This window comes from Carcharodon carcharias, chromosome 25 (genome assembly GCF_017639515.1).
Source record: "Carcharodon carcharias isolate sCarCar2 chromosome 25, sCarCar2.pri, whole genome shotgun sequence".
NCBI classification, from domain to species: domain Eukaryota; kingdom Metazoa; phylum Chordata; class Chondrichthyes; order Lamniformes; family Lamnidae; genus Carcharodon; species Carcharodon carcharias.
The window spans coordinates 14,618,042-14,637,962 of record NC_054491.1 but is presented as its reverse complement, the minus strand read 5'-3'; the positions used below and the strand labels follow the sequence as shown (position 1 = coordinate 14,637,962).

General features: G+C 47.1%; 1 protein-coding gene across 1 annotated transcript in view; it reads right to left on the bottom strand.

Annotated features, from left to right (window-relative positions):
• Positions 1 to 19,921, bottom strand: part of LOC121269641 (E3 ubiquitin-protein ligase DZIP3-like) — an 84,583-nt gene that overhangs the window by 25,159 nt on the left and 39,503 nt on the right. Inside the window, exons 15-21 of the mRNA XM_041174398.1 lie at positions 18,573 to 18,640; positions 15,642 to 15,676; positions 15,012 to 15,067; positions 13,538 to 13,849; positions 10,385 to 10,690; positions 9,262 to 9,951; positions 2,039 to 2,232 (exon numbers count right to left, since the gene is read on the bottom strand). Of these exons, the coding sequence (XP_041030332.1) occupies positions 2,039 to 2,232; positions 9,262 to 9,951; positions 10,385 to 10,690; positions 13,538 to 13,849; positions 15,012 to 15,067; positions 15,642 to 15,676; positions 18,573 to 18,640 (1,661 nt within the window). The remainder of the gene's footprint in view (positions 1 to 2,038; positions 2,233 to 9,261; positions 9,952 to 10,384; positions 10,691 to 13,537; positions 13,850 to 15,011; positions 15,068 to 15,641; positions 15,677 to 18,572; positions 18,641 to 19,921) is intronic.

The following is a 19,921-nucleotide window of genomic DNA, read 5'->3' as shown; positions in this document are numbered from 1 at the left end:
AGAAGTTTGAGCTATGTGTGGAAACAGTCACTCACCAGTGATTTTCCATTAATCACTTAATGGCTGGGAGGTCGGGGGAAAGGGGGCGCCTCTCTCAAACTTCATTGAAATTTAAAGTTAAAAAATAGGCCCAGCCAGCCAAGCCACCATGCTCAGGAGTGGAGATCGGGCATGAGAGAAGGAGGCATGGGGAGGCCTCTGAACCTGCCTGGAGGGCTGGGTCTACCCCTGGTCTGCCGCCAGGTGGCTGCCCCCTGTTGACTGTCCTGTCACCCCACCACCGCCCACCCCCAATCATCACCCCATCTCCCCACCCCCCACCATGCTACCTCCGGGAAAACGGCTCTGGGTTGGATTGGATGCGGGAAGCCAGCATGCTGGCCAACGGCGCTATTTTTAGCACCTGCCTGCCCCTGTTATGGCCTATATATTCAGCCATAAGAGTCTATAGAGCAGTCATTCCAGAAGATTGAATTTATTCAAGGCAGAGTTAGACAGATTTTTGATAGACAAGGCTGTCAAGGGTTATGGGGGGCAGACAGCAAAGTGGAGTTGAGGCCACAACCAGATCCGCCATGATCTTACTGAATAGCGGAGCAAAATGGAGGGGTGAATGGCCTACACCTGCTCCTAAGTCCTATGTTCCTAAGAGATGGGAGGCCTGGAATGTCACGCCCTCCCCCGCTGCCCGCCCACCCCCCCCCACCCCCCAACCCATGCCCCATAACCATGGCTACTTGGGTGCAGGTCCAACTTCCCCTCCAAGAAAAGAGCCAAAGGTCCATGGGCAATGCAAAAGAACTAGAACCTTCTACCTCAGAGGTATGAACCTCTGTTTCACCCCAGCCTACAACCTCCCGCCTCACAGGCAGAGGTGTGAATGCTATCCAATGAGTCACTGCAGGCTGAATGCTCAGCTTTCTGAGGTGCAGACTCTCCCAGCCCTGTATCTTTGTAAAACAAAAACAGAATTACCTGGAAAAACTCAGCAGGTCTGGCAGCATCGGCGGAGAAGAAAAGAGTTGACGTTTCGAGTCCTCATGACCCTTCGACAGAAGGGTCATGAGGACTCGAAACGTCAACTCTTTTCTTCTCCGCCGATGCTGCCAGACCTGCTGAGTTTTTCCAGGTAATTCTGTTTTTGTTTTGGATTTCCAGCATCCGCAGTTTTTTTGGTTTTATCTCTGTATCTTTGTACGCTGACTTTTGCATCCTGGGCAAAGCAAATGCAGGGGAAGAAGGATTGGGAAAAATCACCCCCAAAGCATATACACACCACAATGGTTAAAACCAAAAGGAAAATAGGGGGAAAAAAAATAAAGACACCAGCTCCTTTTCCCTTCCCTCAATTTTTTTAAAATATAAAATACAGCCAGCATGTGGGCTGTCCTACTTTGTGCCCCTTCTGACTGTGTTGCAAGCCGCTCTTTGTAATATGGAAACTGGTAAGTAATGCCACGTTGCGATGGGGTCTTGTTGGAAGCCCCCATGCAGTGCAGCATGAGGCAGCAGAGGAAGCAAGCTCACCTTCAAGCAGCGTGTCACCCGTCACTGCCATCCCACTGCCAGTGGAGGTGCCGAGCAGAGGCCCGGCTCTCAGTCCAGGGAAGGGAAAAACGCAACGCTGGTCACATCCTCCCCAGCCCTAAGGGGAACTGCCAGGGGCAGAACGGTGACCCTGCGACCTGCTTCCTCACTCACTCTATCAGCTGGGGAATCTGCATTGACAAGAATGGTGGTAACTACCTCCAAATGGGGGGGTGGGGGGAGGTTGGCACAAAAAAAGAGTTCATAAAATTGAATTGAATAAATGTAAACCCAGCTAACGCTGGTAAATGCCCTGCCCAATCTCTGAAAGCCAGTGAAAAATCCCAACCGAGGACTCCCAACCGAGGTACAGGTATACACGTGTGATTTTTCATTACAGGAATCTTTCCCTTTAAGGGCTGATCAGTCTGCTGTGCGTTTCCAAGCAGTGAGAATCAGGCTTCAAGAGTTTGAGGTTAGAAACCCCTGAGGATAGAAAGCCTCCATCTACCTCTTCCGTGATATCTTGATCCAGTCCACTCTGTGCATCGCCCCCAGCACCCATTTCATTTGCGGTTTCTTTCTGGTTCTTCTTGTTGGGTGTGGACGTGTCATTTAGTTGTTTAGCATTCTCCTTCATCCCTGGCGGAGACTCTGCTTTGGTCTCGCACATTTTCCCTGCCTCTGTGGGCTTAGCACCCGTGTCTGCAACGTTAAGAAAGCATTAGAGGAGTTCTACTGAGGAATTGGAAATGCTGGTACTACATAATGGATCTGTCATTGCCTGAAAAGAGGGGACCTTAACCGGGCTGACCATAATAATTGACAAGGTGGCTGGGAAAAAGAGAATAACTACTTTTAAAATTTATTCTTTCATGGGATCTGGGCACTGCTGGTATGGCCAAAATTTATTGCCCGAACCCTAATTGCCTTTGAACTGAGAGAACCAAAGGACCATTTAAGGGTCAACCACATTGTTGAGAGTCTGGAGTCACATGTAGGCCAGATCAGGTGAGGACGGCAGATTTCCTTCCCTCCAGGACATTAGTGAACCAGATGGGTTTTTACAACAATCGATGATAGCTTCATGGTCACCATTACCGAGACTAGCTTTATATTCAATCGATATTAAAAAAAAATCTGGAATTGAAATTCCACCAGCTGCTGTGGTGAAATTTGGGTGAGATGGTGGCAATGTCATTGAACTTGTAACCCAGAGGCCTAGGCTAATGCTCTGGGACATGGGCTCAAATCCCACTCCGGCAGCTGGTGGAATTTAAGCTCAATCATTACATCTGGAATATAAAGCTGGTCTAAGTAATAGTGACCAAGAAACTATTGTCGATTGTTGGTTCGCTAATGCTCTTGAGGAAAGGAGATCTGCCATCCTTACCTGGTCTGGCCTACATGTGACTCCAGACCCACAACAACATGGTTGACTCTTAACTGCCCTCTGAAATGGCTGAGCAAGCCACTCATTTCAAGGGCAATTAGGGATGAGCAATAAATGCTGGCCTGGCTACTGATGCCTACATCCCATTAAAGAATAAAGAAAAAATTTGAACCCATGTTGCCAGAGCATTAGCTTGGGCCTCTGGATTACCAGTCCAGAGACATTAACACTACGTCACCATCTCCCCATTAATAGTTTGAGGAGTGATGACTCCTCTTTAAGAGGTATTGAGGTGAATGGCTACAATCAGGTTTCTCTTTCTCTCAGGAGTTGAGAAATGGTGGGTGATCTACAGGGATTAACTCAGTGAGGTGGTGAAAAGGCAGAGAAAATGGTCAGGAATAAAAGAAACCACAATTGAAGGAAATATGAAATCAAAAATACACATCAGGTCCACCAGCATACACAAACATATATTAAAGAAATAATCACAGGCCCTGGGTATAGATTCACCTGCTCTCTCCTCCTCCAGCAAGAACTATATCCTGAGAAGGACCAGCATGGGAGAAACAGGTCTGAATCAACAGAAGCCACACAAAAGGCGAGAACGGTCTAATCTTACATTAAGGGCAGTAACTAAATAAAGTCCAAAGAAAAATATATCTAAATATATAATAGTAATAGTAAAATACTAGGGATGTGCACGCTTTATAGTTCACTGAAAAAAGTGATCATTCCCATTGCCCCTCAGATAAGGACTACATTGGTAGATATAAAAAACACAAAGATGACCTGTGCAAGCTCCTAGTGATAAAAAAAGACTTGCATTTATATAGCACGTTTCACAACCACCAGATATCCCAAAGTGCTTTTACAGCCAATGAAGTGTAGTCACTGTTAATAATATGGAAAATGTAACAGCTAATTTGTGCACAGCAAGCTCCCACAAAGAGCAATGTGTTAATGCCCAGATAATCTGCTTTTGTGATGTTGATTGAGGGATAAACATTGGCCAGGACACTGCGGGTAACTCCCCCGACCTTCTTTGAAATAGTGCCATGGGATCTTTCATATCCACCCATGCAGGCACACGAAACTTCAGTTTAACATCTCATCTGCAAGATGCAGCTCTGACAGTGCACCGTCAGCCTTGACATTTGTGCTCAAGCCCTGGAGTGGGATTTGAGCCCAGAACCGTATGACTCAGGAAACTGAGCTACAGCTGACACTGATGCTTTTAAATGTCTTTAAAATCTGTACAGAATGGTCTGTGACCCTGATGTTCAACCTTGTCTAAGGGGAATTTGTGTTACGAGATCTATTTCTTCAGAATGCTTCCTCCTTTAAGGCAGGAAACTTTAGGCCAGGACGCTCATGGAGTCTCCTGTTCTCAGTTGGTACCTTGATCATTCTCAGCCTTATCTCAATGCCTTACCTTTCCCTCCAGTATTGGACCCTCCTTGGCCCATGACTAATGGGCCTACATACAGCACAAGCTACCAGCCAGTCGCTCACAGAGATAGCTTGTGGAGTACTATTCAGGAGCAGGGGCCCCAGACAATTTATCCCCTTGCCCAACCTAATAGCGTTGGAATGTAAAGCCCTCATATAGCCTTGCCAGAAATCAATGCTGGCTGCTATTTTTGTAACTTCACATTTTTTCTTTGGAGAGAGCAGCGTGAAGGAATGAAAGCATTCACAGGCTGATTCACAATCTGACAGACCCCTTTCTATGTCTGTAAGCAGCTTTATGCTAGTCTGTGTGGCAGGAGGGGCTGTACTGGCTACAGGAAAGGAGAATGAGATCTGGCATCAGTATCTTGCTGGATGTTTGGACAGGATTCAGAGCTGAAGCTTCTGGGAGTTAGGGTTGCCAGCTCTCCAGTTTTGGCCTGGAGTCTCCAGGAATTGAAGATCAATCTCCAGAGCACTGCTGTGTGCAACCCTGGAAAAAAAATCATTGGGGACATTAAAAAATATTGTTTAATTAGTCATTGGCTTTTCTCTTGAAAATGGCTGTTTGGTTGACAGTCAAACATCATCCAATTAGGTAATAAGTCTTATTGCTTTCTAATTGGTGTAAGAAGGCTGTGGCATAAGGATGGATGTGACGGCCGACTAATGGCTGGATTGTGATGAAATGTCCAGGAATATATTTAATCATAATTGGCAACCCTACAGGAAATGGCAGCAGGCTCCAAGCTCTGCTGCTTCCGACTCAGAGGCAGATTTTCTTCCACTAATCCAAAGGCTCACTCCCTCCAAATCGCATCTTTTTTTTTAATTCATTGCTGTGGGTGTTGCTGGCTAGGCCAACATTTAATCCCCATCCCTAATTGCCCTTGAGAAGGTGGCAGTGGTGAGCTGTCATCTTGAACCGCTGCAGTCCATGTGGTGTAGGTACACCCACAGTGCTGTTAGGGTGGACGTTACGGGATTTTGGCCCAATGACAGTGAAGGAGCGACTATATATTTCCAAGTCAGGAGGGTGAGTGGTTTGGAGGGGATCTTCCAGATGGTGATGTTCCCATGTGTCTGCTGCTCTTGTCCTTCTAGATGGTTCTGGTCGTGGGTTTGGAAGGTGCTGCCTAAGGAGCCTTGGTAAGTTTCAGCACTGCATCTTCTAGATGGTACACACTGCTGCCACTGATCATCATGTGGAAGAAGTGCCAATCAAGTGGGCTGCTTTGTCTGGATGGTGTCAAGCTTCTTGAGTGTTGTTGGAGCTGCACTCGTCAGGCAAGTGGTGAGTATTCCATCACACTCTAGACTTGTGCCTTGCAGATGGTGGAGAGGCTTTGGGGAGTCAGGAGGTGGGTTACTCGCCACAGGATTCCTAGCCTCTGTCATGCTCTTGTAGCCACAGTATTTATATGTCTAGTCCAGTTCAGTTTCTCGTCAATGGTAGCCCCCAGGTTGTTGATAATGGGGGATTCAATGATGGTAATGCCACTGAACATAAGGGGCAATGGTTAGATTCTCTCTTGCTGGAGATGATCATTGCCTGACACTTGTGTGGCACGAATGTTATTTACCACTTGTCAGCCCAAGCCTGGATATTATCCAGGTCTTGCTACATTTGGACATGGACTGCTTCAGTACCTGAGGAGTCACGAATGGTGCTGAACATTGTTCAATCATCAGCAAACATCCCTACTTCTGACCTCATGATGGAAGGAAGGTCATTGATTAGGCAGCTGAAGATGGTTGGGCCTAGGACACTACCCTGAGGAACTCTTCCAGTGATGTCCTGGAACTGAGATGACTGACCTCCAACAACTACAACCATCTTCCTTTGTGCTATGTAGACTCCAACCAGTGGAGAGTTTTCCCCCTGATTCCCATTGACTCCAGTTTTGCTAGGGCTCCTTGATGCCACACTCGGTCAAATGCTGCCTTGATGTCAAGGGCAGTCACTCCCACCTCAGCTCGGGGGTTCAGCTCTTTTGTCCATGTTTGAACCAAGGTGTTAATGAGGTCATAAACTGAGTGGCCCTGGTAGAACCCAAACTGAGTGTCAGTGAGCAGGTTATTGCTAAGCAAGTGCCGCTTGATAGCACTGTTGATGACCCTTCCATCACTTTACTGATGATCGAGAGTAGACTTAAGGGGCGGTAATTGGCTGGGTTGGATTGTCCTGTTTTTTTGTGTACAGGACATACCAGGGCAATTTTCCCTATTGCCGGGTAGATGCCAGTGTTGTGGCTGTACTGGAACAGCTTGGCTAGGGGCACGGCAAGTTCTGAAGCACAAGTCTTCAGTAAAAGTGCCAGAATATTGTCAGGGCCCATGACCTTTGCAGTACCCAGTGCCTTCAGCTGTTCCTTGATATCTCATGGAGTGTGTCAAGTTGGCTGAAGACTGGCATCTGTGATGCTGGGGACCTCCAGAGGGCATCAAGGTGGATCGTCCACTTGGCACTTCTGGCTGATGTGCTGGGCTCCCCTTCAATGAGGATGAGGATACTTGTGGAGCCTCTTCCTCCAGTGATTTGTTTAATCATCCGCAACTATTCATGACTGATGTGGCAGGACTGCAGGGCTTAGATCTGATCCGTTGGATGTGGAATCGCTTAGCTCTGTCTATCACTTTGCTGCTTATGCTGTTTGGCATGCAAGCAGTCCTGTGTTGTAGCTTCACCAGGTTGACACCTCATTTTTATGTATGCCTGGTGCTGTTCCTGCCATGCCTTCCTGCACTCTTCATTGAACCAGGGTTGATCCTCTGGCTTGGTGGTAATGGTAGAGTGGGGGATATGCCAGTCCATGAGGTTACAGATTGTGGTTGAGTACAATTCTGCTGCTGCTAACTTCGTCTCCACAAGCACTGTGCGGTGGTCACTCCTACCAATACTGTCATCAACAGATGCACCTGCGGCAGGCAGGCTGGTGAGAGTAAAGTCAGGAATGTTTTTCCCTCTTGTTGGTTGCCTCACCACCTGCCACAGACCCAGTCTACCAGCTATGTCCTTCAAGACTCAGCTAGCTCAGTCTGTAGTGGTACTACCGAGCCACTTTTGCTGATGGGCATTGAAGTCCCCCACCCAGAGTACATTCTGCACCCTTGTCACTCTCAGTGCTTCCTCCAAGTGGCTCTTCAACATGGCGGAGAACTGATGCAACAGCTGATTGGGGGGGGGGGGGGGGTGGGGGATGCATTATGTGGTAATCAGCAGGAGGTTTCCTTGTCCATGTTTGACTTGAGGCCATAACGCTCCATGGGGTCCGGAGTCGATGTTGAGGACTCCCAGAGCAATTCCCTCCTGATTGTATACCGCTGTGCCCCCCACCTCTGCTGGGTCTGTCCTGCCGGTGGGATGGTGATGGTGGTGTCTGGGACATTGTAAGCTATGTTTCTGCGAGTGTGACTATGTCAGGCTGTTGCTTGACTAGTTCGTGAGACAGCTCGCCCAACTTTGTAGCCCAGATGTTAGTAAGGAGGACTTTGCAGGGATGACAGGGCTGAGTTTGCCATTGTCGTTCTTGGTGTCTAGGTTGATGCTGAGTGGTCCATCCGCCTCCATTGTTTTTAGACATTTTATCTGATTGATACAGAAGGGTGGCTTGCTAGGCCTATTTAGAGGGCATTTAAGAGTCAACTACATTGTTGTGGGTCCACATGTAGGCCAGATCAGGTAAGGACAGCAGATTTCCCTACCTAAAGGGACTTTAGTAAACCAGGTGGGCTTTTCTGACAATCAACAATGGTTTCGTGGTCATTATTTGACCTTTAAATTCCTGACATTTATTGATTTCAAATTTCACCATCTGCCAAGGTGGAATTCGAACCCAGGTACCCAGAGTCTCTTAAATTACTAGTCCGGCAACAATACTGCTACACCACCAGCTCAATCCCAAACCAGAATTACATTTTACTATTGGTAGCCTTGCCTTCAAATACTGAGGCACCAAGGTCTGCAATTCCCTCGCTAAACCTCTTCACCTCGCTCTCCTCCTACAACTTGCTCCTTCAAACCTACCCCTTTTCCAAGCTTTTGGTTGCCTGTCCTAATACCTCCTTATGTGGCTCAGTGTCAAATTTTGTTTGATAAGCACCTTGGGATGTTTTACTACATTAAAGGTGCTATATAAATACAAGTTGTTGCTGTTAGGCATGGCACTTTCCAAGCCAGCTCTCAAAGATACTCCCCGACTCTTTTATTTAGTTTGTAAAATTAAAAACCATTAACTCCCTAAAAGGGATTGTGCCGATGCCAGGAATAGCGCAAGACGTCTGGGGTGCAAGGCACAGGATTTCAGATATAAGACAGCTAGCTAATTTGATCAAATTAGAATCGCAGAATGTGTCAAGTGCAATTTTCCTTAAAAATCTGACAACGCACTACCCCCTCGGTGCTGTATTAGTATGTCAGTTTAGAACGGGAGTTTGGAACTCCTCTTCTGGAACATAAAGCCATAGCCCTGAGTCTTCAAACTGAAAATGCCACCAACAGCAGCAAGGCACCATGAGTAAGGATGAAAGAAAAAGGAGGATAAATTCCAGCAGGTCACTAACTATATATTCAAGGAGTTAGATATAGCTCTTGGGGCGAAAGGGATCAAAGGGTATGGGGAGAAAGCGGGAGCAGGCTATTGAGTTGAATGATCAGCCATGATCATAATGAATGGTGGAGCAGGCTCGAAGGGCCGAATGGCCTACTCCTGCTCCTAGTTTCTATGTAAGCTTGAATATAAAGAGAGTATTCACAATTTTGCAAACAGAGGGAACCTTCCTATTCTGGGTTCTGAACACTGAGAAATATTGGTACAATTGCGAGCTCCTTGCTCTACATCCACTAGCTATCCCCAAGAGCGGTGAAAGGCAAAGGAGCTGGTCCTTACGTAAGTGGTTTTTCATGGCAGTCATGTACTGTCCGATCATGTCAGAGCACTGCCTCCCCATGAGTTCTGCAATCTGCTCGTGGTCCCTCCACAATAAGTAGCCAGGCGTGAACATTATATCCTCAATCTCCTCCCGGTCTTTGCCGAGCCGGCAGAGGGATTGCTTCGCCTCGCTCCACATTGATAAAAACTCCGCCTCCGGCACACCCATGTAGCCGTCCCGGGTCACCAGCCGCCTCCGCAGGTACAGGAGGCGCAGGAGGCTGCCCGACTTCGAGAGGTCGTCGGGAGTCGGCTCCACTTTCCAGCCCTTCCGCGGCTGAGGAAAAGACTTGATATGCATCATTAAAAAGACGATCAGGGTGACGTCGTATTTCTGAAACTCCAGCGGGGAGGACTTCTGCGGATACAGCAAGCCCCAGTCGGAGTGGGAGAGGAAGGTCGTTTGGAATTCCCGGAAGTGGCGATGCAGGTCCGGTTTCTTTAGCTTCTTAATTTCCGCCTGCAGGTCGTTGACTGGCACACGATCGGCGAAAACCTTCTGTGCCATGCGTGTCCCTTCCAGAATGACGAGGTACATCAGACGGAAGAAGTTACAGTACGAGTTTCGCTCATCAGCCGGCAGATCCTCACGCCTTCGATGCCTTTTAATTGGCATGTATCTTTTAAACCGAGGTATGTATCCAACACCTACAGCGAGGGTGACAAAGGGCAACCGTGATTACTGAATTGGCACCAAAATGCAGCTGAGCAGTCGCTAAGGTTGCTTACTGATGAATCCTCGAAGGAAGTCATTCGGCCCATCGTGCTTGTGCTGGCTCTTTGAAAGAAGCAACGGTGACATGAGGACATGCAGCGAGTGGTTAGGATTTGGAATGTACTGCCCGAGAATGTGGCGCAGCCAGATTCAATCGTGGCTTTCTCAAGTGAATTGGATAACCTAAAGGAGGAAAAACTTGCAGTGCGCCAGGGAATAGGCAAGGGATTGGCACGAGGTGAGTTGTTCCTTCAGGGAGCCAGCACAAACACAATGGGCCAAATGGCCTCTTTCTGGGCTGTATTCTTCAAATTAATTCCACTCCCCTGTCCATTCCCCATCACCCATTTCGACCTTGCTACTTACGCAGCTTTTCAAATTCCTGCTGGAACTCGTCCAGGTATTTTTTTAGTGTCGGAAAAGATCTTCGCTCTTCTTCTAAAAGGAAGACAAACTCAGCCTTCTCTGCTGCCGACTTCATGTACACTATGACCTCCAGCAGCCGCTGGCCCCTATGCACGGGTGCGGTCTTCATTAACAAGTCATTCTCTACGTCAGTCAGAATATTTCGAGTCTGTAGGCTGTAAATAAGGTCTCTTAAAGGGAGGCCACTCAATGGTTCTGCCAAAACTTCCAAGTATAGGTACAGAAAACTGTCAGCACAGCTGTTCCCTTTAAATGGGGGGGAAAAAAAATCAACAATATTAGCATTTAGTTTGAACAATTTAAGCAATTAAATACTGGAGCTTTGCCTAACCTGACAGCTTAAAAATCTAGTCAACTTTTCCCCTCACGTTACTGTATGACCTGACTTACAGGTTTGTGACTTATTTCTTTTTCCTTCTTCCCTCCTGTTACGAAATTGTTGACCCTCACTCAGACACAGCTCCATCAGTGAAGGGTTAGCTCAGCATGGACCAGCGCTTGTGACCTCAGACATTCCTAATGTGCGAGTCTCGGAAGTGGAAACTTTACTGTGGAAGCAGGGTAGAGCCAGCTCGAGAGTCTCTAAACAAAAAGTGTAGAGTCTCTAAACAACGTGTTCTGAGGAAGAGTCCCCTAGACCGTTTGGTCACTTCCTTCTTGTGCTCATCAAGGTGAGGGACCTCAGTGATAGGGAATGGAATACCTTTCATTTTCAGCATGTGGCATCAGCATTTAGCATTCCCAGGGCAGGCACAACTTGACTGGCACAGCGCCAAGAGGCTCACAGGGAGACTGTGGAAGTGGGACAAATCTGATTTTAGCACAGAGGACAAGTGCCATGTGGGAGGAGGCGCCGAGTGAGTGACAAGCAAGTGTGGCCAAGCTTGAAGTGTAGACCATTTTAACCCTCCCTTAAGCATCTTCACCCTCAAAGCCTTCGGGAGGTTGTTTTTTTTTATTCATTCACGGGATGTGGGCTTCGCTGGCTGGGCCAGCATTTATTGCCCATCCCTAGTTGCCCTTGAGAAGGTGGTGGTGAGCTGCCTTCTTAAAGTGCTGCAGTCCATGTGGTGTAGGTACACCCACAGTGCTGTTAGGGAGGGAGTTCCAGGCTTTTGACCCAGCGACAGTGAAGGAATGGCGACATATTTCCAAGTCAGGATGGTGGGTGGCTTGGAGAGGAACGTCCAAGTGGTGGTATTCCCACCTATCTGCTGCCCTTGTCCTTCTAGGTGGTAGTGGTCATGGGTTTGGAAGGTGCTGTCTAAGGAGACTTGGTGAATTTCTGCAGTGCATGTCTATGAGAGGGAACTGAGGAAAGGGTCCTCAATACCAAGGTAAAAGGGGAGGAAACTGGAAGGAAATGGGGTTCTGAGGGGCTGGAAATATCCCAGGTTTTCTTTCGAGTCCCATTAAAGCTCCTTCTGAACCCACAAGGGAATCATTAAACATTTACAAAAGCTTGCCCTATTCAGCCTCATCTGATGGCAGCTTTCCCAGGTCAGGACTGCCCTCAAATTGCATGGCCTGGGGTTAAAGTTGCTTCGCAGTCCGAAATGTGTCACTGTCATTATAAGCCCGCAGCCAGACCCTCATACCCCCTCCCTGAAATCCATGAGCAAAGGAAGCAGCTAGCAGGAATATCGTGTGAACTGAGGGGCATGTACTCTGTCCCTATTTTAACTCCCCTGTGCTCCCCATTCTCATCAGGCCCAAGGAATAATAATAAAAAAAAGGAAGACTTGCATTTCTGTAGCATTTTTCACGACCACCAGATGTGGTCAAAACTCTTTACAGCCAGTTAGGTACTTCTGAAGTGTAGACACTGTTGTATGTAGAAAACAGCAGCCAATGTGCACACAGCAAACTCTCGCAAACAGCAATGTGATAATGGCCAGATAATCTGTTTGTGTGATGTTGATTGAGGGATAAATATTGACCAGGACATTTGGGATAACTCCCCTGCTTTTTTGTCAAAGTAGTGCCACGATAGTACATCCACCCGAGCAGGCAGATGGGACATCTCATCCGACAGACGACACCGTTGATAGTGCAGCACTCCCTCAGTGCTGCACCGTGATTTTTTTGTGATGTTAAAACTGGGGATTGGCTCTCTCTAATCTGCCCTGACAATGTATAGCAGCACACCCTACTGCATCAGGGTTGGTACTTTTTTCCATCTCACACACCAACCATTCTTATTTGACATTGTTATTTAGCACAGTGTGAGAGACGGTTTTGTGCTGCAAACCTACTATTAACTAGCAGTAATTTAACTTGGGGTAAAATTCTTTGCTAGGCGGGCAGCCCGACCCGACTGAGTGTAAAACATAGTGCGATGATGTCGGGTGTGTGCCCCAATGTCATCGCACACTCGCGCTATGTTTCAGTCGGCAGGCACGCACCGGAGTCGGCAGCGCGCCCGCCGACAATTAAAAGGCCTATTAAAGCCATTAAAAAGTTAATGAAAAGAAATTTTTCACTGCCCGTCCAACCTTACGGTCGGCGGGCAGGCGAAAAGGCCAAGCGGCCTTTGCATTTTTTTTGGAAACCTCATCCGCGGGCAGGGTGAGGTTTCCAAAAGCAAATAAAATTCAAATAAAAACTTTAGTTTTTCATTAATAACATGTCCCTGCTCACGTGAGTCACATGGGGGGACATGTTTCATGACAATTATCAAATCTTAAATCATTTTTTGAAATCAGTTCCTCTCCCTGAGGCAGCTCTCTGCCTCAGGGAGATTATGTAGCGCGCGCTCAGGCGAAGTTCGTGCTCGCTCTCCACCCCCCCCCCCCCCCCCCCCCCCCCCCCCCCCGCCGTCACATACTCGCGTTTCACACCGGGCAGGCCTTAATTTATCGACCGCCCCTGCCTAGCCTGTAAGTCAAGGGCAAAATTCTGCCCTTGGCATACCACACAGATGCAGTAAGGGGTACTCTCCTGCTGAGACGCGTTTTTGTGCATTCCTCAAATTTAGTGTGCTGTATTTCAGTCCCTTACGTGTGACCAAGGTACGAAATGAAATAGCTCACATCAGCCAAATGATTCGGAGAGCTTTATCTTATAGAACCAGCAGACAGAATTCCAACATACCCATTTCCTCCAGATTTTGGACCCATTTGGAAAGCTCTGGTTTGAGACCATCGATTGCGACCAGCACGGAGGTGAACTTGCGAATCTCCAGGTTTGAGTTCTTTTTTAACACAATCCAAAGAAGGGTGTCCAGCTTTGAGGGAGCAGTGCTCTGCTTCTCCACCTCTTCCTGGTCATTTTCAGAGAGGAACTTCTTTAATTTCAAGCGGTATAGCAAGAACGAGACGTCCTCAATGCCCTGTGAGATCAGCTCCTGCTCCGAATAAACTGCCCTCCACAGGCGACACTTTGAAGGGTCAAAAACAATCTTATCTGAAGAAGGTTCAAAGTAAATAAAAATGAGATTGAAACACAGCTGATGCTATGCACACACATTTCTGCTACTCTGTGTCTCAAAGTACAATTCAGACCTCTTAACTGTCAGCATTCTGCACACTGACTTCATGATACACTGTCCCTGTCTCATTAAGGCAATCACAAGAAACTTTATGTTCAACATTATGAAAGGTTTTGATGATGAGAGGGAGAAACTATTTTACATTGGCAGCCGCGTTGGTAAACTGGGGACACAGGTTTTAGCTAATTGATAGGAAAAAAACTCAAAAGGGTTAAGAGAAGGTTTTTCACGCAGTGAGTTATGATGATCCAGAATGTATTGCCTTAAAGGGTGGGTGAAGCTGATTCAATAGTAATTTTCAAAAGCAACTTGGATATGTACTTTGGACCAAAAATCTGTTCACGTTTAAGGCTGGGATAGACAGGTTTTTGGTCTCTCAGGGAATTAAGGATCATGGAGAGTGGGTGGGAAATTTGAGTTGAAGCTCAAGATCAGCCATGATCGTATCAAATGGTGGAGCAGGATCGATTGCCATATGCTCTACTCCTGCTCCTATTTCTTGTACTCTTGTCTTCATAAAGAAAAAAACTGCAGAGTTACAGGGAGGTGGAACTAATTGGACAGCTCTTTCAAAGACCCAATGAAGGCATGATGGGCTGAATGGTCTCCTTCTATGCTGTATGATTCTATGAAGTAGCCTAAAACTGCTAGTTCTAGGACATTGACAAAAAGCGAATTGAAAATACTTGGTCTGTTTTATCTCACTGCTCACTCAGAGAGATTAGCATCTGATTGTATTTTGATGGTGCGAGGTGAAGACTGTGAAGAATTTAGATTAAAATAAAGATATCAATCCATCCTACCAAGGGAAAGTGCGAAAAGAAAACTAAATTGAGCACATTCCAAATTTTAAATTCTATTTGGATGTGTAGAATGTATAACAGTTGATTTAATTTACTAGATTCACATTAATATTACAGAAAAAAAGAGAGAAAATACTGGCTTATTTAAATGGCCATGGAACGTCCATGTAAAATAAGTGTCATTGATTATCAGATTGTTGATTTAGAAGTAGTAAATTAATATAAGGAGTCAGAAATAAACTGAGGGGTTGAGGTAAACCTGAAATCTATTTACCTGCAGTTCGAGCGTCCGTGGAAGACTTCTTTTTAGATCCATCTTCCTCCACATGTCTAAAGTACAGAAATATGTTAAACTAAATAATTTGCACAAAACATCTTCATTTCATTTTTCTTGGCAATTTTATTTTCTTCACTTGGTTTGTAGGCAGCAGTGCCCTTGGTGGGATAGGATTCCAAAGCCACCTAAACTGAATTTCTCCCTCCTTTACCACAGGTTCACTGAGGCCAACAAAATCACCCATCTAAGAGCTTTCTGATGAAGGTCAGCTAACTCAGTGCATATCAGGGATTCAACCCGGCATGGTTCATCGTTGGATTTTCTGAGCCATTAAGCAGGAATTTTTTGGGTTTCGCTCCACTCCCCACCACCTGCACTGCTGACTCAATGAGTAAATAACTCAACTAATGTGGTGCTCGGTCACAGAGACCAGATGGGACAAGTCCGGTCACTGAGGTCGTAGCTGTCTGTGTTGTTGGGGGCTGGGGGAGAGGGGAAAACAAAGTGCGGAAGAGGGAGAAAAGAACAGGGGGAGAGGATGGAGACAACATTAGGAGAAGAGAGACGAGAGCAGGAGCAGAGTTGCTACATTAATTTGTTAATAAATTTGATCAGTTCACTACTTACGATTGGTCATTAGGATCCAGAAGAAGTTCTTCATTCTAAAAAAGAAAATTAAAAAGCACAGAGGAAATGATATTTTACAAACCTCCTATATTAGGGAATCACAGACAATTCTAGATGCGAAAGATCCACCTCAGTTTGTTCATCAGCAATGACCCTGAAATCCTTACAGCATCCAATCAATAATTGAACGATTATAAGGCTTTAACCCCCACCCACGTTGTCCAAAACCCATTCCAAACATTGGTCTCTCCCCAGTGTGAAAAGAACTTTCTGATATCGGTCTTGAATTTACTAGTTTAAATCTGTGGCTTTCTTTTGCTGTTTAATTCATAATTATATTCCGGATTTACCTTACAAAAGGTACAACAGATAGTAACCTGCTTAAGATCGCTCTCAGATACCACAAGCTGAATTTTACCGTGAGCTTTGTGACCCTGACCTCAGGGTGAAAAGTAGATCCTAAGCCCATATTTCCCGACAGCGGGTCCAGCTCAGCAATTTCATCTCAGGTGGTCTCTAAATCAGCCACATGCAGATCTGCCATAAAATTATGCTACAGGCCCAATCAGTGGGAAGGCCTTCTGTAGTAATTATGGTTTTAGTTAGTGGGCAATGTAGCTTTAAGAATAATGCTTGTTAAGGAAGATCGCATGATCTGTAGTAACTAATAGGAGAGTAGCACAGGCTACCTCAGCAGTCAGAGTTGGAGTTGAAAGCACATGTGTAGTTGCTGCTGAGTATAAGCTTAATGTTTCCACCCAAGAAGTGTCTGCTGATCAGCTCTACCATAAATAATACAACCCAGCCACCCTACAACACCTTCCATGTCGCAGGCCCAATCATCACGCAGGCCTTCCATGCTGTGGGGCCAATCATTGGGCTGGCCTTCCATGCTGCGGGGCCAATCATCACGCAGGCCTTCCATGCTGCGGGACCAATCATCGGGCTGGCCTTCCATGCTGTGGGGCCAATCATTGGGCAGGCCTTCCATGCTGCAGGACCAATTATCACGCAGGCCTTCCATGCTGCGGGACCAATTATCACACAGGCCTTCCATGCTGCGGGACCAATCATCACGCAGGCCTTCCATGCTGCGGGACCAATCATCACGCAGGCCTTCCATGCTGCGGGGCCAATCATCACGCAGGCCTTCCATGCTGCGGGGCCAATCATCGGGCAGGCCTTCCATGCTGTGGGGTCAATCATCGGGCAGGCCTTCCATGTTGCAGGCCCAATCAGTAGGCAGACCTAACATGCTGTGGGTCCAATCATTGGGCAGGCCTTCCATGCTGTGGGGCCAATCATCGGGCAGGCCTTTCATGCTGTGGGCCCAATCAGTAGGCAGACCTAACATGCTGTGGGCCCAATCATTGGGCAGGCCTTTCATGCTGCGGGCCCAATCATTGGGCAGGCCTTTCATGCTGCGGGCCCAATTATTGGGCAGGCCTTTCATGCTGCGGGCCCAATTATTGGGCAGGCCTTTCATGCTGCGGGCCCAATTATTGGGCAGGCCTTTCATGCTGCGGGCCCAATTATTGGGCAGGCCTTTCATGCTGCGGGCCCAATTATTGGGCAGGCCTTTCATGCTGCGGGCCCAATTATTGGGCAGGCCTTTCATGCTGCGGGCCCAATTATTGGGCAGGCCTTTCATGCTGCGGGCCCAATTATTGGGCAGGCCTTTCATGCTGCGGGCCCAATTATTGGGCAGGCCTTTCATGCTGCGGGCCCAATTATTGGGCAGGCCTTTCATGCTGCGGGCCCAATTATTGGGCAGGCCTTTCATGCTGCGGGCCCAATTATTGGGCAGGCCTTTCATGCTGCGGGCCCAATTATTGGGCAGGCCTTTCATGCTGCGGGCCCAATCAGTGGGCAGACCTAAAATGCGGTGGGCCCAATCAAAGATCCGGCAGCTCTGATGCATCAGAAGCCCCACTGGGAGAGGTAGCTGCTGCTGAGGCAGATTGGCAATCTCGGGACTCCCCCAAGCATGGAAATTCCCGATAAAATATTCAGGGGGCGGAGGGGGGGGGAGTGAAAACCCATCTGGGTAGAGTCATTGAGGCTGCAGGATCAGTCTTTTAAGACTGAGACATAGAGGAAATTTTTCTCTCAGAGGGTTGTTAATTTTTGAAATTCTGTCCCATAGACAGCAGTGGAGCCTGATTCATTGAAAAATATTCAAGGCTGAGTTAGGCAGATTTTTGATCTACAAAGGAATTGATGGGCCGAATGGCCTAATCCTGCTCCTAATTCTTGTGTTTTCCCTGCCTGCAGCCTCCCTCTTTGGGTCCTGGAGCCCCTGACTCTGATGCCCCCACCCCCACTCCCTCCACCCCCAACTGGTCTGCTACAAGGAGGCAGCACCCATAAAGATACTGACCTCTCCACACAATGGGAGGAGGTGGTGAAGGTGGGGGCACATCATTGACAAAATTGTAGCGACCCCAAAAAATGACCCTCAGAATGGGCAGCTAATCTGCCTCGCAGCCTGCCACTGGGAAAACTCCCCCAGACTGCATCAGGGGATCCATCCCGAGCAGCTCCTTGCTATTTTACTGGCTTCCTCACCTCCGTTCCCATTACTCGGAGGTGCCAGAAAAATTCTGCCCCACCTTTCATGGCTGAAGAGTTGGATTCCTCATAATTCAGATCTATAACGCTGGGGATCAGCCGCGTGGCTCAACTCTGCCCTGCCCCCAATTCTCATGAAGGGTCAGCAAACTGCAACGTTAACTCTGTTGCTCTCTCCATAGATGCTGCCTGACTTGCTGAGTATTCTCCAGCCTTTTCTGTTTTCATTTCAGTTTCCAATATCCGCAGTATTTTGCTCCTATGTAGGCCTATTACATCTCCGACACACTTCTCTCAATTTTGCAATGATGGTGATGGAAGTGGAAAGGGGAAGGTCTCAATGCTAATGTAAATTGTTACCGTGTTTGTCTTTTCAGCTTTGAGAGCTGATCTGTTGTTTTTCTCAGACTCCTCCTCAAGAAGTTCATCTAGAACAAGACATGTAGAGTCAGGGGTGAATGTACAACAACAAGAATCTTAATCAGCACATCTAATGTGATAAGAAGCCACAAGGTGCTTCACGGGAGCGCATTCAGACAAAAAAATACTGACAAGAAACTAAAGATGATGAAGTCAGTGACCAAAAGCTTGGTCAAAGGAGAGTCTTAAGGGAGGAGAGAACGGTTAAGGGAGGGAATTCCAGAATTTCGGGCCTAGGCAGCTGAAACTTGGGCACCAATGGTGGAGCAATGAAGGTCAGCGTTGTGCAAAAGATCAGAACTGGAGGTGCACCCAAGTTCTCGAAGGGCTAGAGGTGTTTACAGAGTTGGGAGGGGAGAGGCAATGGGGGCATTTGAATCAGGGGAGGGGAATTTTTAAAGTGAGGCATTTGGGGATCAGGGGCTAATGAGCACAAGAACGATTGGTGAACGAGATCTAAATCAGAATATGGGAAGCACGAGTTTGGATGAGCTCAAAATTAATGGGGGAGTGGGGGGTTGCTGGAAGATGCAATGTCAGCCAGAAAAGCATTGGAATAGTTAAAGTAGCTATCAAGAGCATTGAAGACAATGCAGACAGCTCTCAGTCTGTATACTTGTCTCTCCTGTGCTCCACAAACTTCCTATGCTGATTTTGCTGGGATTGATTTCACTCCTCCCAGCCTTCATTACCCCACCAGTGGCCACTCATCATACGTGGCCCTAGTCAGTACAGGCGGGCAATTTGATTGCGAGGTGCATCATAACGACCCCAATCCTTTTCTGACCTAACATAAACATATGATAGTTGGCAGTGGGAACAGGAACACTGACTGGTGTTACCATCTATAATCCAGGAATCGTAGCACCCCCATCATCAGCTCAGTAGGAAAGCAAGAGGCCAAATTGAAGGAGAAACTTAAAGCAATCATGATCACTAGAGAAAAGTACGAGGAAAACTAATGGGGCTAAAGGTACAAAAGTCCCCTGGACCTAATGGCCTGCATCCTAGGGTCTTAAAGGAAGTAGCTGCAGAGATAATGCATGTAATGTAATCTACCAAAATTCCCTAGATTCTGGAACTGTCCCAACATATTGGTAAACTACAAATATAACACTACTATTCAAGAATGGAAAGAGAAGGAAAGCAGGAAACATCTTAGTCTAGCACCCATCATTGGGAAAATACTGGAGTCCAATATTAAGGAGGTAGTAGCAGGACATTTTGAAAAACATAATACAATCAGCAGAGTCAACATGATTTTGTTAAAGAGAAATTGTGTTTGACAG